The 17644-nt window shown below is 35.5% G+C and overlaps 1 protein-coding gene across 5 annotated transcripts in view; it reads left to right on the forward strand.

Annotated features, from left to right (window-relative positions):
* LOC117724120 (amine sulfotransferase-like) overlaps positions 1 to 17644 on the forward strand; it is a 56179-nt gene that overhangs the window by 13405 nt on the left and 25130 nt on the right. For all 5 annotated transcript variants that reach the window (XM_034523714.2, XM_076916621.1, XM_076916620.1 and 2 more), the window contains exons 4-6: positions 704 to 830; positions 1829 to 1923; positions 16849 to 17035. In XM_034523714.2, coding sequence (XP_034379605.1) covers positions 704 to 830; positions 1829 to 1923; positions 16849 to 17035 — 409 coding nt within the window. The remainder of the gene's footprint in view (positions 1 to 703; positions 831 to 1828; positions 1924 to 16848; positions 17036 to 17644) is intronic.

Consider the following 17644-nt stretch of genomic DNA (forward strand, 5'->3'; position numbering starts at 1 on the left):
ATTTAAGTATCCAGTCTGTTAGCCTATGTCTTTTTATTGGTAAATGAAGTTCAATGATGTTGAGAGAGACTGATGATGAATGATTGTTAGTTCCTGTCATTTTGCTGTTGGTGGTAATACTGTGTGAGTGTGTGTGTCCCTTATTTTTGTTTGGTGTGAGATGATTAATTTCTTGTGTTTCCTTGGGTGTAGTTACCTTCATTGTGTTGGAATTTTTCTTATATTATACTCTACAGGGCTGGATTAATAGAAAGATTTTTAAAGTTGGTTTTGTCATGAAATGTCTTGGTTTCTCCATCTATTGTGATTGAAAGTTTCAGTGGTTACAGTAGTTTGTGTTGGTATCTGTGGTCTCTTAGGGTCTGCAAGATATATGTCTAAGATTCTCTGGCTTTTATAGTCTCTGTTGAGAGGTCAGGTAAAGTTCTGATAGGCATGCCTTTATATGTTACTTGGTACATTTCCTTTGTGACTTTTACTATTCCTTCTTTGTTTTGTACATTTAGTGTTTTCATTTTATCATATTACAAGAGTATTTTCTTTTCAGGTCCAATTTATTTGGTGTTCTGTCAGCCTCTTGTATGCTTATAACTATTACCTGGATGAATATAAAGATTTTTTTAGAAAATGAATTATATAATTGTTCAGAATTTATTAGAATAACTAAGAACTACTAAAGCAACTTTGTGTTTTTTTTCTGCAGACTCTTTATATTTACAGAAATCCTAAAGATGTTTTGATCTCATACTTTCATTTTTCAAATTGGGTGGCTATCTTTGAAGCTACATATACCATGGACCAATGTCTGGAAAAATTTCTAAATGGGAAAGGTAACATTTATCCCTCTCACTAATTTAAAAAGGGAAGGTGACACTAAAACCATCTCAATATAGGGAATATTTAGCAGAGAGATGAGGGGGCAGTGAGATGCATATAGAGAGTAATTATAATTTTGATCAACCCAACCTAATGCAGAACAGTTTTTAAGCCATTGGCAGGACCATGTGACAGTTGTTAACTTTACAATGCTGTCTTAGTTTAGGTGGTATTTTGTAAGACCACAAGATGTTTACAAATGATTTATTCATTTTTCCCTAGCTTATGGCATAGGAAGAGCTATACAGCTACAGTTGAGAGTGAATGTGTGCTCTGCATGGCATACACTTGGAGGAATACTGAGTTTTTCATTTTTCCTTTAACTGGAAATCAACAATAAATTCATCTGGCAGCTGTATTTCTTAACCAGCTAATTCCCCCAATAACCACACAGAAAGATTAAGATTTATTAAAATTGCCTTGAGAAAAATACTGAGCAATTATTACTCCATTCTAAAACTCCAAGTTAGTCAGGTTTCCTCCCAGACTATATTCCCATCTTACTTGAAATTTATCATCCTTTCTTGATTCCAGTCTCTTCTCCACATGTTTTCTCCACTTCCCTTGTAGCTCCTTCCTTCTCTCCTCTTTCTGTTTCTAATCTTCTTAGAATCAGAAGTCCCACCTATTCTGTTTCTAAATCTTTGTATTACCTAGATAGAATTTATTGGCAAGGCAGATAATGAAAGAGAAGAAAAGTTCATGCAAAGTTGATGTAGGAGCTTCAAAGAATTAACATAACAAAGCCATATTCAACTAACACAAGAGTAAACTTTACACAGTATTTGAAAATATGGTGCCTACATGAATAATTTTTAAAGTAGTCATATAGATATTCAATTATATAGGTTTCATTTTCTTTCTCGACAGTCTAAGCAAGAGAAGAAAAAATCAAGTTTTGTGTTCAGTATGCAAAATGCCTTCACTTTGGTACTCGTAACTTGCTCTTCAGTTTTAGGAAACTGTTGGTTTGATCACATTAGAGGCTGGTATGAGCACAGACATGACTTCAATATAATGTTCCTGAGCTATGAAGATATGAAAAAGGTATGAGAAAGTTGTGTCAAAATTAGTTCTCATCTTTGAGTTTAAACCACACACTACCAGGTATCCTCATACCTTGCTGCTCCTTGGTATTCCTGTTAAAGGAGGTTTCTGACACCCAGGTCCTCTTTTATTGGCTGGTATGTTTCTGGGCTCTCTTCTCTCTATCGCCATCCCTTGGGATTCCTACTAGTGTAGCTACCTGTGTCAATAAAGACAATCTTATCAACCTTCATTTGTATTATTAGATTATTAGATTTGTATTATTAGATTTGTTGTGGTATTTCCATCTATGAACATAGCATGCATTGACAATGACTCTCACACTCTTACCCTTTCTTTGCTCAGAACTCTTTGTAATTCCTAGTAATCATAGTTCAACATTAAAATGACAAGTTTTTGTTTGTTTGTTTGTTTGTTTGTTGCTTTTTGGTTTTCTACATGGGAGAGAGATGTGGCAACTATTTCTCTGCATTGGCTGGTTTCACTTAATCTGGTGTTTTGAGGTTCATCTATTTTCATCAATGGGTTTTTACCTTTCTTAGTGTATTTTTAAATAATACATACATATACATGTGTGTGTGTGTGTGTGTGTGTGTGTGTGTGTGTAGCATTTTTATTCTTTTCTATATCAAACCATTGCATGCCTTGACTATAGAGAAAGTGAAACAACACTGATGCTAAAAAAGAGTTTCAAATGGCGATGCTATTTCATTGGCTATATAACTAGTAACATGGCCACTGATCAAATGATGGGCTATTTTTAATTATGAAGATCTACACTGTTTTCCATGGTGGATGCCCTCAATGTCTCATCTGGTATGTCCTCTTGAATATCTAGTTATTTGGTTGTTTTGTTTGTTCCTATGCTTGTGACTGAAACCAATGTCTCATACATATGTTCCACTAACATACATTACCAGCCAGAATCAAGGGTTTTGAACAATTTTTAATTTTATATTTTATCTCCTTGAATGTAATACCCAGAGTTATGTTGAAAATTTTCAGTATTTTTATCATGTATTTCTATTTCTATTATCATATTTATTTTTTCTTGACCATGTTGTTTTACTGTTTATATCCCTTCATGTTCATTGTACAACAAAGTTATTTGTAGAAATAAGTTAATTACTATGACATAGTTATCAAATGGGCCATGTAACTTTCTTTTACATGATTGCTTACAATAAAAACACATAAGGCAGCAGCAAGCTTAGAAAGCCCTTCCTTTGTTCCCAACAGTGATCAGCTTTGTGTCATCAGGAGACTATTGTGGATCAATCTGTCTAAAGCTTAGTAGTTCTTCTCATATGGAAAGCATTTCTCTGCACTGATGCTTAATGTAGACTCAGAAAGGAAATCCACACACTTAAAGACATCTCTTCTCATCATGAAAAAATAACCTCTCTGATAACAAATTAGAAGATCTTCTCTTTTTCTGTCCACTTGACCATTGCACTGCATCTCCTCCTTCCCTCATCTTGGTGTCTTCAAACCCTCAATTGCTTTGCCATCATGCTTCACTTCAAAGGAAAGACTTTCTATTTTTTACCTTCTTTTCTTTTTTAAACTTATTTTCTACTAATTTCTTAGGCTGGAATACCCAAACAATTTTATTTACACCGTCACATTTTCTCATTTGTTGTCCTTTTCTTCCCCCAGTCCTTAAATCATCATTTTCCTCTACCTGGTTTTATTTTGTTCCAGAGTCAGTCCTGCCACCCCTGCTTGCTTTCTTACTATGTGTCTTCAAGAAACACCTTTATTCCTCATTTTTCATAATGCCTTCACATGAGTTCCTGTCTATTTTATGATCAAATACACATAGAAATGCATACACATGTATATAATTTTATGTCTGGTTTTTATATTTAAAAGAAAACTTGGAGTGTTTTCTTTCTGAATCTATCTTATTTCAGGTAACATATTGTTATGCAGTTCTATCTATTTTCATATAAGTGTCCTATTGTAATTTTTCAAATGACTGTACAAAACTCCATTGTGTATCACATCTTTCTCTATTCAATCAATTAATAATGGACTCTGTGTCTTATTTTGTTTTGGCTACCATGAAAATTAAAGCTATAAAAATTGACACATGGTGTTAGTGAGTGGGCTTAGATGGTAAAGGTAATTGCCTGACAACTGAGTTTGATACTTGGGACCCACAAGATAGAAGAAACTCACTATGAGACATTGCCCTCTGACCTATATAATCATTCATGTTTTTATTCAGACACAGATGTAACATGCATATACATATACTTGTAAAAAATTTAAAGATATAAATGGATGTCTAAGTGTCAATATGTTGTGCTGACTCAGAAAACACTATCACAAGGTCACACAGTAGTTTTATTTTAGGATTTTAAAAAATGGAACCTTCGTGTTGAATTTTATAGTAAATGCACCAGGTTATAATCTCTTGGCAGTGTATGGCATTCTCTCTGCACACATTTGAGAACATTTGTTTTCTTTTTTAAAAAAAATATATATGTTTATTTGGTTACATATCAATGTAATAATAACAATTAAACACAAAGAGGCTATAAGTTTAAAGGGGAAATTATGGGAGGGGCTGATAGAAGTAAGAGGAAAAGGGAAAACAATGCTATTATATTTTTTTAAAAAAATAAGCTATAATAAAATAAAATTTAAATATATTGAAAATAAACTTAAAATTTTTTGCCTTGTTGAAAGCTTTGCAGAGGTACAATTTTTATTCAACAAAGTGTGCCCATTTTAGGTGTATAAGTTCACAATTGTTTGTGACTTCATCATGTTAAGAAATAATAGTTATAATTTAGTTGTAGAACAGTCTCATAATCCCCTCAAGAATCTTTGTGTGGTGCCACCTGCTTCCAAACATCACTCCCCATAAGCCATTATCTGCCTATGTCCCTGTAGGCTTGTCTGCTCTGGTTATTTCATACAAAAGTAACCATATGTGTTGGTTGCTCTTATGTCAGCCTGGCATGCAATCTAGAGTTTTCTGAAAGGAAGGAAACTCAATTGAGAAAAAGCCTCTACAAGATCCAGCTGTATGGCATTTTCTTAATTAGTAATTGATGTGGGACAGCCCATATCCAATAGTTGGTTGTGAGCATCCGCCTCTGTATTTGTCAGGCTTTGGCAGAGCCTCTCAGGGGATGGCTACATCAGTCTCCTGTCAGCATACACTGCTTGCCATCCACAATAGTGTGGGGTTTGGTGACTGTATATGGAATAGATCTCCAGATGGTCAGTCTCTGGATTCACACTTTGTCTCTATATTTTTTTCTGTGAGTATTTGATTTCCTTTTTTAAGAAGCACTGAAGCATCCACTCTTTGGTCTTTCTTCTTCTTGAGCTTCATGTGGTCTGTGAATTGTATTTGGATACTCCAAGCATTTGTGCTAATATCCATTTATCAGTGAGTACATACAATGTGTGTTCTTTTTTGATGGGTTTACCCTACTCAGGTTGATATTTTCTAGTTCCATCTAAATCCCCAAGAATTTCATGAATTCATTGTTTTTATTAGCTGAGTAATACTCCATTGTGTAAATGTACCACATTTTCTGTATCCATTCCTCTGTTTAAGGACATCTGGGTTCTTTCCAGCTTCTGGCTATTATAAAGAAGGCTGCTATGAACATAGTGGAGCATGTGTCCTTGTTATATATTTGAGCATCTTCTGGGTATATGCCCAGGAGTGGTATAGCTGGGTCCTCGGGTAATACTATGTCAAATTTTCTGAGGAACCACCAGACTGATTTCCAGAGTGGTTGTACCAGTTTGCAATTCCACCAACAATGGAAGAGTGTTCCTCTTTCTCTACATTCTTGCCAACTTTTGCTGTCACCTGAGTTTTTTATCTTAGCCATTCTGACTGGTGTGAGGTAGAATCTCAGGGTTGTTTTGCTCCAGATAACTAAAGATGTTGAACATTGCTTTAGGTGTCTCTCTGCCATTCATGTTTCCTCAGTTGAGAATTCTTTGTTTAGCCCTGTGCCCCATTTTAAATAGGGTTGTTTGAGTCTCTGTAGTCTAACTTCTTGAGTTCTTTGTATATATTGGATATTAGCCCTCTTTCAGTTGTAGGATTGGTAAAGATATTTTCCCAATCTGTTAGTTGCCATTTTGTCCCATTGACAGTGTCCTTTGCCTTACAGAAGCTTTGCAGTTTTATGAGGTCTCATTTTTTAATTATTGAATTCAGAGAATATATTTTTATCTGTGCCCATATGTTCAATGCTCTTTCCCACTTTCTCCTCTATCAGTTTCAATATATCTCGTTTTATGTGGATGTCTTTGATCCACTTGGACTTGAGCTTTGTAAAAGGACATAAGAATGGGTCTATTTGCATTCTTCTACATGCTGACCTCCAGTTGATCCAGCATCATTTGTTGACAATGCTGTCTTTTTTCCACTGGATGGTTTTAGCTCCTTACCAAACAAAGATGAAGTGACCATAGGTATGTGGCTTCATTTCTGGGTCTTCAATTCTATTCCATTGATTTCGCTCCTGTCTCTGTACTAATACCATGCAGTTTTTTTTTTCTATTGCTTTGTAATATAGCTTAAGGATGGTGATTCTCCCAGAGGTTCTTTTATTGATGAGAATAGTTTTTGCTATCCTGGGTTTTTGTCATTACAAATGAATTTGAGAATTGCTCTTTCTAACTCTATGAAAAAATGAGTTGAAATTTGATGGAGATTGCATTTAATCTGTAGATTGCCTTCAGCAAGATGACCATTATTACTATATTAATTCTGCCTCTCCATGAGCATGAGAGATCTTTCCATCCTCTGAGATTATCTTCAATTTGTTTCTTCAAAGACTTGACATTCTTGTCACACAGATCTTTCATTTGTTTGATTAGAGTCACACCAAGATATTTTATATTATTTCTGACTATTGGGAAGGATGTAATTTTTCTAATTTCTTTCTCTGCCTGTTTACCCTTTGACTACAAGAAGACTACTGATTTATGTGAATTAATTTTATATCCAGTCAATTTGCTGAAGTTATTTGTCTGGCTTAGGATTCTCTGGTGGAATTTTTGGGGTCACTTAATTATACTATCATAACTTTTCCAAATAGTGATATTTTGACTTTCCAATTTGCATCCTTTTGATCTTCTTTTGTTGTGTAATTTCTTTAGCTAGAACTTCAAGTACTATATTGAATAGATAGGGAGAGAGTGGGCAGCCTTGTCTAGTCCTTGGTTTTAATGAAATTACTTGAAGTTTTCCTTCATTTAGTTTGATGTTGGCTACTGTTTTCTCGGTTACTGTTGTTATGTCTCCTTTCTTTATTTCTTATTTTATTAATTTGGATACTGTCTCTCTGCTCTCTGGTTAGTCTTGCTAGTAGCTTATCTATGTTGTTGATTTTCTCAAAGAAGCAGTTCTTGGTTTCATTGATTCTTTGTATAGTTCTTTTTTTTTTCTACTTGGTTGATTTCAGCCCTGAGTTTGATTATTTACTGCTGTCTATTCCTCTTGAGTATATTTGCTTCTTTGGTTCTAGAGCTTTCAGGTGTGCTGTCAAGCTGTGAGTGTATGCTCTAAACAGTTTCTTTTTGGAGGCACTTAGAGCTATGAGTTTTCCTCTTAGCACTACTTTCATTGTGTCCCATAAGTTTTGGTATGTTGTGCCTTAATTTTCATTAAATTCTAAAAAGTCTTTCATTTCTTTCTTTCTTCCTTGATAAATTATCATTGAGTCAGTGTTGTTCAGCTTCCATGTGTATATGGGCTTTCTGGTGTTTTTTTGTTATTAGAGACCAGCCTGAGTCCATGGTGATCTAATAGGATGCTTGGAATTATTTCAATGATCTTGTACTTTTTGAGGTCTGTTTTGTAACCAATTGTATGATCAGTTTTGGATAAGGTACGATGAGGTGCTGCGAAAAAGGCATATTCTTCTGTTTTGGGATAAAATGTTCTATAAATATCTATTAAATCTATTTGGCTCATAACTTCTATTGGTTTCACCATGTCTCTATTTAGTTTCTGTTTCCATGATCTGTTTATTGATCAGAGTGGGGTGTTGATGTCTGACCTACTATCATTGTGTGACATGCAATGTTTTCTTTGAGCTTTTGTAAAGTTTCTTTTATGAATGTGGGTGCCCTTGCATTTGGAGCACAGATGTTTAGAATTGAGAGTTCATCTTGGTAGATTTTTCCTTTGATGAGCATGAAATGTCCTTCCTTATTTTTTTTAAAACTTTTGTTGAAAGTCAATTTTATTCAATATTAGAATGGGTACTCCAGGTTGTTTCTTGAGATTATTTGCTTGGAAATTTTTTTCCAGCCTTTTACTCTAAGGCAGTGTCTGTCTTTGTCACCGAGGTACATTTCTTGTATGCAGCAAAATTCTGGGTCCTGTTTATGTATCCAGTTCATTAGTCTATGTCTTTTTATTGGAGAATTGAGTCCATTGATGTTCAGAGATATTTTGGAAAAGTAATTGTTGCTTTCTGTTATTTTTGCTCTTAGAGGTGGAATTATGCTTGTGTGGCTATCTTCTTTTGACTCTTGATAGAAGAATACTTTCTTCCTTTTTCTAGGGTGTAGTTTCCATCCTTGTGTTGAAGGTTTCCATCTATTATCCTTTGTAGGGCTGGATTTGTGGAAAGATACTGTATAAATTTGGTTTTGTCATGAAATATCTTGGTTTCTCCATCTATGGTAACTGAGAGTTTTGCTGGGTATAGTAGCCTGGACTGGCATTTATGGTCTCTTTTACTGGATGTTGTGGGACATTCTACATTACCATACATTTTGCACATGCCTATTTCATTGTCACATTTTCCTCAACTGCTAATTGCTATTATGATGGTGTCCTTTTTATGGGGTGTAAAATGGTAATATTCTGTGTCTTTAATGTTTAATTTTCTGGTAATAAATTGTGCTATCTCAATGATTATTCATGTTTAATATTTAATGAACTATGTGTTCTGGTTTCTGCCTATTTTTCAAATGAATTAGGTTATTAAATGTAAGATTTCTGTATTCTGGAAAGATCAGAGGTTCAAGGCATACACCTAAACATAATAAAAAAAATATATACAGCAAACAAATAGTCAACATCAAATTAAATGGAGAGAAACTTGCAACAATCCCACTAAAATCAGAGACAAGACAGGGCTGACCACTCTCTTCCTATTTATTCAACATAGTACTCGAAGTTATAGCTATAGCAAATAGACAACAAAATGAGGTCAAAGTTATACAATTTGGAAAGGAAAAAAAGATATCACTATTTGCAGATGATATGATAGTAAATATAAGCAACCCCAAAAATTCTATCAGAGAATTCCTACAGCTAGTAAACCACTTCAGCAACGTGGCTGGATATAAAATTAAACAAATCAGTAGCCTTCCTCTCCATAAAGGATAATAGTTTAAGAAAGAAATTAGGGGAAAAACACAATAATAAGAAATAATATAAAATATCTTGGTGTAACTCTAACCAAATAAATGAAAGATCTATATGATAAGAACTTTAAGTCCTTTAAGAAAAAATTTTTAGAAGAGCTCTGAAGATAGAAAGATCTCTCATGCTCATGGATGGACAGAATTAACATAGCAAGAATGGCCATTTTATCAAATATAATCTACAAATTCAATGCAATCTTCATCAAAATTACAACTCAGTTCTTGACAGATGTAGAGCAATTCTCAATTTCATCAGAAATAGTGAAAAACCCAGAATAGTGAAAACAATTATCAACAATAAAAGAACTTCTTGGGGAATCACCATCCCTAACCTCAAGGTGTACTACAGAGCAAGAGTGATAAAAACTACATGGTATTTGTACAGAGATAGACAGCTAGATAAATAGAATAGAATTGAAAATCCAGAATTAAACTCACACACCTAAGGTCACATGATCATTGACAAAGAAGCCAAATCTATCCAGTAGAAAAAAGACAGCATTGTCAACAAGTGGTGCTGGTTCAGCTGGCAGTCTGCATGTAGAAGAATGCAAATTGATTCATTCTTATCTCCTTGTATAAACCTCAAGTCCAAGTGTATCAAGGACCTACACATAAAACCAGAATCATTGACACTAATAGAAGAGAAAGTGGAAAAGAGCCTGGAACACAATGGAACAGGGGAAAGTTTCCTGAAGAGAATACCAATGGCTCAATAATTGACAAATGGAACTTTGTGAAATTAAAAATCTTCTCTAAGCCAAAGAACACTGTCAATAGGACAAAACAGCAGCCTGCAGAGTAGGAAAAGATCATTTCTAAGATCTTTAATATCAGATGTTAGTACATCCAATAGACTGCTAACATCCAAAATATAAAAAGAACTCAAGAGGTTAGATTCTAGAGAGCCAAATAACCCCATTAAAATGGGGTATAGAGTTAAACAAATAATTCTCAACTGAGGAATCTCAAATGGCAGAAAAGCACCTAGAGAAATGTTCAACATCTTTAGTCATCAGGGAAATGCAAATCAAAATAACCCTGAGATTTTAGCTCACACCAGTGAGAATGGCTAAAATCAAAAACTCAGGCGACAGCAGATGCTGGTGTGGATGTACAGAAAGACAAATACTCCTCTTTTTCTGGGGAGATTGCAAGCTGGTACAACTTCTTTGGAAATTAACTCTGGCGGTTCCTCAGAAAATTGTAAATAGTTCTACCTGAAAATCCAGCTATATATACAAAAATGCTACAACATATAACAAGGGCACATGCTCAACCATGTTCATAGCAGCCTTATTTACAATAGCCAGAAGCTGGAAACAACCTAGATGTCCCTTGATTGACAAATGGATACAGAAAATGTGTTACATTTCTACAATGTAGTACTACTCAGCTGATAAAAATGAATTTTGCATGCAAATGGATGATAGAAAATATCATTCTGAGTGAGGTAACACAGACCCAAAAGGACACACATGGTACATAGTCACTGAGAAGTGGATTTTAACCCTAAATCTCTGAGTGGCCATGATACAAGTCACAGAAATGAATGTTAATGAAAACAATGACCAAATTGTTGATCCTTCAAATCTAGTAAGGAGTAAAAAAATAATCATGGGAGGTAGAGGGAGGGAGATAGATATGTGGAGGTAGAGAGGTAGAGGGAGATAGGGAAGTGGAGAGAGGGGGACAGTTGAGGGAGAGGGAGATCTGGGAGGGAGAGAGAATGGGATGGGGAAAAGGAGTGGAAGGATCAGGTAGGAAGAGACAGGAGAGAAGTCCAGAGTGTCAGAAGCATGAATAGAAATATGTAGCAGGGGGTGGGTAGGGATCTGGTGTTGGTGGAGACCACTAGAAAGTCCCAGATGCCAGGAAAGCAAGAGGTTTACAGGATCCAACAGGGATGAAAATAGCCAAAATACCCAACAGATGGGAGATAGAACCTGAAGAGAATCTCCAGTAGATTGGCACAGCCCCCGAGTTGAGGAATGGGACCACCCACCCATCTCAAAATTTTTAACCCTGAACTCTTCCTGTCTAATGGAAACTCAGGAACAATAAATGGAGCAGAAACTGAAGGAAAGGCCATCCAGAGATCACCCCACCTTGGGATCCATTCCATCTGCAGACACCAAACTCAGACACTATTGCTGATGCCAACAAGTACTCTCAAGCAGCAGCCTAATGTGGCTATCCTCTGGGAGGCTCTGCCAGCATCTGACTAAGACAGATTCAGATACTCACAGCCAGACATTTGACTGACCCTGTGAACCCCAATAGAAGAGTTAGGGGGAGGAATGAAGGAGCTGAAAAAGATTGCAAACCCATAGGAAAGACAACAGTATCAACTAACTGGACCCCCAAAACTCTCCTAAAATAAACCACCAGCCACAGAGTATACATGGAGGGATCCATGGCTCCAAGTACATATGTTGCAGAGGAGAGTCTTATCTGGCACCAATGAAAAGGGAGGCCCTTTTCCAATGGAGGCTTGTTGCCCTAGCATAAGTGGATGCTAGAGTAGTGAGGCAGGTGTGAGTTAAACACAAAGAGGAGGGAAAATAGGATGGGGGCATTGTGTAGATAAGACCTGGAAGGAGGACAGCATTTGAAATGTAAATAAATAAAATAACCAATTAGTTGAAAGGAAGAAAGAAAGAAAGAAAGAAAGAAAGAAAGAAAGAAAAGAATGGAAGAGAAAAGAAGAGAAAAGTACATTTGTTTTCTTGATGAGTGGGATAAGATCCAGTCTTAAAATAGTTGCAGTTTGCATATCTCTGATGATAAGGATTTTGAATATTTTTTTTTCAAATGCTCATTGACCACTTGTTTTTCTTCTTTTGAGAACTGTCTACTTATCTCACTAGCTCCTTTACTGACTAGATGATTTGGATTTTGGGTGTATTTTTTTTTAACATTTTTGTTTCCTAGATACTAAACACTGTGACTTATGTGTTGTTTTTGGTTGTTTATTTGTTTTCCATTCTGAAGATTGTCTCTTAACTCAGAAGATTATTTACTTTGCTGCACAAAACCCTGAATTTGATGTGATCAGTTTACTGCTGTTCCCATTACTTCCTAAGCTATTGGGGTCCTTTTCAGAGTATGATTGTCTATTCCTATATATTCGTGTCATTTTATTATTTCTGTGAAAATTTCCTCCAAATTAATCACATTGATCACTTGCCTCACTCCTCTAAGTTCTACCTTCCTTTCTTACCTACTCAAGTTTGTAACCTGTGTTTTTCTTTTTCACTGAAGTACAGTTTGCTGCCCAGATGTATTTATAAAAAACTTATTCTAGACTCTTCTGTTTTGTCTTTTGAGAACTCTACTTAGTTCAACTTCATTGTTTTTCCTAATGGTGTTTAGTATTTTATTTTTGTTTTTCTTTTAGTTCTTTGTATATTCTAGATACTAATCTTCTGTAAACTGTATGGGTGGTGAAGTTTTCCTATGTCTTTACTCAAATGATAGTGTCCTTTGCTGTACAGAAACCTATTCATGAAGTCCCACTTATTCCTTGTGCTATCAGGATCCAGTTCAGAAGATCTTTCCTGTCCCACCTTTCTCCTCTATCACATTTAAGGTATCAGATCATATGTTTATGTGATCAATCAATTTGAAGTTGAGCTTTATGCCTTGGAGAAATAGGAATCTAGTTTTGTTCTTCTTGTAGCTAGTTTGAAAAGCACCATAAGTTGAAGATCCTGTCTTTTTTTCTTTCATATTTGGTTGTGAGACTAGCCTTTAATGGCTGAGCCATCTCTCCATCTCCTGTTTTTTCTTAAATGTGTGTTGTTTCTTTTTTGTTAAAAATCAGATAGCTATGAGTGTGGGATTATATGTAGGTCTTCAATTCTAGTCAATGATCACCATGGAATATTGGAGTATAAAAAAGCACCATTTATTTATTTATTTATTTATTTATTTATTTATTTATTTATTATTTAACATTAATGTAGCTACACAGTATAACTTCATATGTTCTGGGTAGTTTTTCTATTTACTTTCTTTATTAAATTATTTTTATTGACATTCCAAAAGCTGCTTCCCTTCCAGGTCCCTCCTTCCTGAGTTCTTTACACCCTCCCTCCTCCTCCCCACCTTTGAGAAGGTGCTCTCCCATCTGCCCACCTATGCACCCATCCCACTTCACCCTCACCTCACCTTTACCAGCACCCATCTCCCCAGTGGCATCAAATTTCCACAAAATTAAGCACGTCTTCTCCCTCTAGGGCCATACAAGGCAGCCCTCTGTTACACATATCCCAGGATCCATGGTCCACCCTATATATGCTCCTTGGTGTTTGGCTTAGTCTCTGGGAGCTCTGAGGGACCTGAGTTACTTAACACTGTTGTTCTTCCTATAGGGTTGCAATCCTCTTCAGCTCTTTCACTGCTTCAACTCTTCCATATTGATTGACCTGAATCTGAGGTTTGCTGTTAAGTATCTGCATTTGTCTCAGTCAGTGGCTGGTAGAACTTCTTAGAGGACAGCCATGCCAGGCTCACGTCTGCATGTAAAATATGGCTTCATTAATAGTGTCAATATTTGGTGTGTGCTCGTGGGATGAATCCCAAGTTGAGCCTGTTACTCTCTTTTCTTTCTTTTAGTCTCTGCTCCATTTTTGTCCCTGCATTTTCTTTAGACAGGAACAATGCTGGGCTAAAATTTGTGAAGATGGGTGAGTGGTCCTCTGCCTCAACAGGCCATATCTATCTACTGGAGCTGGTCCCTTCAGGTTCTATTTCCTCACTGTTGGGCATTTTTTCTGATATTATCCCTATTGAGTTTAGGCAGCCTTTCACATTCCAGATATCTAGGGCTTTCTAGAGTCTCCTCCTGCCCCCTGCCCCCTGTCCCCAACTGTTGCAACTTTGATTCATTACTCTATCTCTCTGAAAGTTTCTTCTGTTTCTCCCCATATCTGATCCTGCCCTTCCTTTTCTCCTTTCTCCTCCCTTCTTTCACCCAGTTTTTTTCCCTTCCTCTCCCTTCCATGATTATTTGGTTCCACTTCAAGTGGGTTTCAGGTACCACACTTAGGCTGTCCTTCTTGCTAAGCATTCTACAGTCTGTGAATTGTATTCTGAACTTCTTGGCTAATATCCATTTATCTGTGAGTACATACCATGCAACTCTTTTTGGATCTGGGTTACCTCACTCAGAATGATGTTTTCTAGTTCCATCCATTTGCCTGCAAAATGTATGATGTCCTTGTTTTAATAGCTGAATAGTCAGTATTCCATTGTATAAATATACCATATTTTTTGTATCCATTCTTCTATTCAAGAACATCTAGGCTGTTTTCAGCTTCTAACTATTACAGATAAGGCTGCTATGAGCACAGTGGAGCACGTGTCCTTGTAGTGTGGTGGAATATCTTTTGAGTATATTCCCAAGATTGGTATTGCTGGGTCTTCAGTAGTGCTATTTCCAATTTTGTAAGGAACTACCAAATTGAATTGCAGAGTGGTTGTACCAGTTTGCAATCCCACCAACAATGGAGGAGTGTTTCTCTTTCTCCAGATCCTCACCAGTATCTGCTGTCCTCTGAGTTTTTAATCTTAGCCATTGATTGGTGTAAGGTGGAATCTCAAGTTTGTTTTGATTTGCATTTTCATGATGACTAAAGATGTTGAACATTTCTTTAGGTGTTTCTCAACCATTTGAGATTCCTGAGCTGAGAATTATTTGTTCAGCTCTATACTCCATTTTAAAATTAGGTTATTTCATTTTTGGAGTCTAATTTCTTGAGTTCTTTGTATACTTTGGATGTTAGCTCTCAATAGGATGTAGGTTTAGTGAAGATCTTTTCCCAATCCATAGGTTTCTGTATTGTCCTATTGCCTTTTGTTTTGCCTTACAGATGCTTTTCAGTTTCATGAGGTCCCATTTGTCAATTGTTGATTTTAGAGCCTGAGCCATTTGTGTTCTTTCAGGTTGATAGAAACTAGAGTTATCTTGGAAGACAAATGTTAGTTGAGAAAATGCCATCATCCCATTGGATGTAGATAAGTCTGTGAGACATTTTCTCAATTAATGATTGATGTGACAGGATCATAACCACTCTGGGTGGTGCCATCTATTGGCAGCATTTCCTAGGTTGTATAAAAAAAGCAGAGTGAGCAAGCCATGAGCTGAAAATCAATAAGCAGCATTTCCCCTTAGTTCTGCTTAGATTCCTAGCTTCAGTTTCTCCCTTCTCCTTATGATGCTGAATCCCTTGAATTAAGAAATAAAAATGTTTCTTGCCTCATTGTTTTGAGTAACTGTTTTATCACAATAAAAATGAGACAAATGCAGATAAAATATTTTGTAGATAGTTGTCATACTTTTTATGCTGTGATGTAATTTAATGATGAGTTTTCTACATTGATTTTTAATTTGGATAGCCTATCTTTAGTCAAAAGTGAAGTATTGAAATCAGCCCATAATATTCTTTCAGTGTCTATGTGAATTTTTACAGTCAGTGAGGTTTGTTTCATTAAACTGGAAGCCAAAATTTCACACTTAAAATTTTACTACCAGTCTTTTTAAATCAAATTTTTTGTTACAAATAGCAGTAATTATATGTTGGGTCATTTACACACAGCATGATAGTTCATTAAAATGATACATAAAATTTCAGAATAGAAATTTGCCTCACATGTCTTATTTATATAATTACTATATCATATTGAGTACAATAAGGTTTTTTCCTTCCTTTTAATATCTGGAATTCTGAATACAACAAATTGAAACTCACCTTTTAAGGTTATTTACCTATACAGTATCTTTTCAAATGAATTTCATGATTTTTTCCTATTTTTTTTAAATGAGATTTTAAGAATCACTGTGCTGAGTGTAGATTGTTTTATAGGTAATCTTAAAATTACTGTTTTGCAACTCTTAACATTAAACATTTGTCTGCTTTACTTGTTTTTATTGAGCAATATTTGGTTAATTTTGATGTTAAGATTATTGATCTTTTTATGCAGTGTTGATGCAGTTCCCTCATTAATTTACCATTGTATTGGTGTGGTTTTGATATTTTACTCTATATTACTGTAAGATGCCATTGTTATTTTGTTAGCAATTTCTGTATTGAAATACACCAGACCTGCAGATTCTGCATTTCCTGTTATTGACCAACTCTTCTGTTCTTCATATATTTCCAGGATTGTATAAGTCAACTGAAAAATCTTTATATGTTTTTCTATTGTGTATGATTTCATGTATAGGTATTTTACATGTAGCCTTTTGTGTTTAAAGTATATTTTTTCTACTGCTGTTTGCTGTGTTTTACTAAAAGTTTCTATTTCTGAATCAATACAAATAATCATATTAGGTTTTGATCTGGAACTTATATAAGCCCCATTCACTAATCTGCTTATGTTGATCCACCTTTGCATTCCTAGAAGGAATCTTACACCATCGTGTCTCGTGTTTGACTGTAACTCCTATGTCCATTATAAGGTCAGTAATTTCTCAACTCATGACTATTTCAGGACCTCAGAAGCTCAGTGCTTAAAATTTGCAACTTTCTGGAGAAAGAACTGAATGAAGAAGACGTGGATGCTGTTGTGAGACAAGCTACCTTTGAGAACATGAAATCTGACCCACTAGCAAATTGCAATTATATTATTAATAATGAAATTGGGGTGAAAAACAATGATGGCGATTTTCTACGCAAAGGTGAGACTCAATGGTTTGTAGTAATGAAGTACATAAACTTGCCCAGAGTCTGTTTCCTCAGAGCAATAACACTGGGCTTCCAATCTTTTTCTCCAAGTGATAAAGACAGTGGAAACCCTGAGAACATAAAAATATTTGAATGTTTGAATCAGAGAACAAGGAGTTTATCAGAAATTCAATAGTAGTTTATTGAGAAAAATGGTATTTTTAATTATTTAGTAAGTGTGGGTCTCATTCCTGCTAGCTTATATGACTCAACTCCTTCAAGGTATATGAGTAATATTGACCTAGCCAATGGATATTTTAGAAGAGACAGTTATAAATTGTATTATTTTATTTTGAAGAAAAATCAAACTTCTTAGTCCAGGCTGTATGACAATATGTGATGTAGCTCAGTGTAGCCTGGAACTTTATTTCTTCATGCCTCTAGCTTGTATAAGGGCCCATAGTTCACTGAAGAATGATACCCCGAACTGAAGTAGTATGCAAAAGAAAAGAGCTTTTTCTACAGAAGTCCAGCATGCTGGGGTCTCCCATTACCAAGATGGAAACACCACAGTGAACTCATAGGCCCAATTTAAAGCACATTAAGAGAATTCTGGGGAAGGG

This window comes from Arvicanthis niloticus, chromosome 20 (genome assembly GCF_011762505.2).
Source record: "Arvicanthis niloticus isolate mArvNil1 chromosome 20, mArvNil1.pat.X, whole genome shotgun sequence".
NCBI lineage: Eukaryota > Metazoa > Chordata > Mammalia > Rodentia > Muridae > Arvicanthis > Arvicanthis niloticus.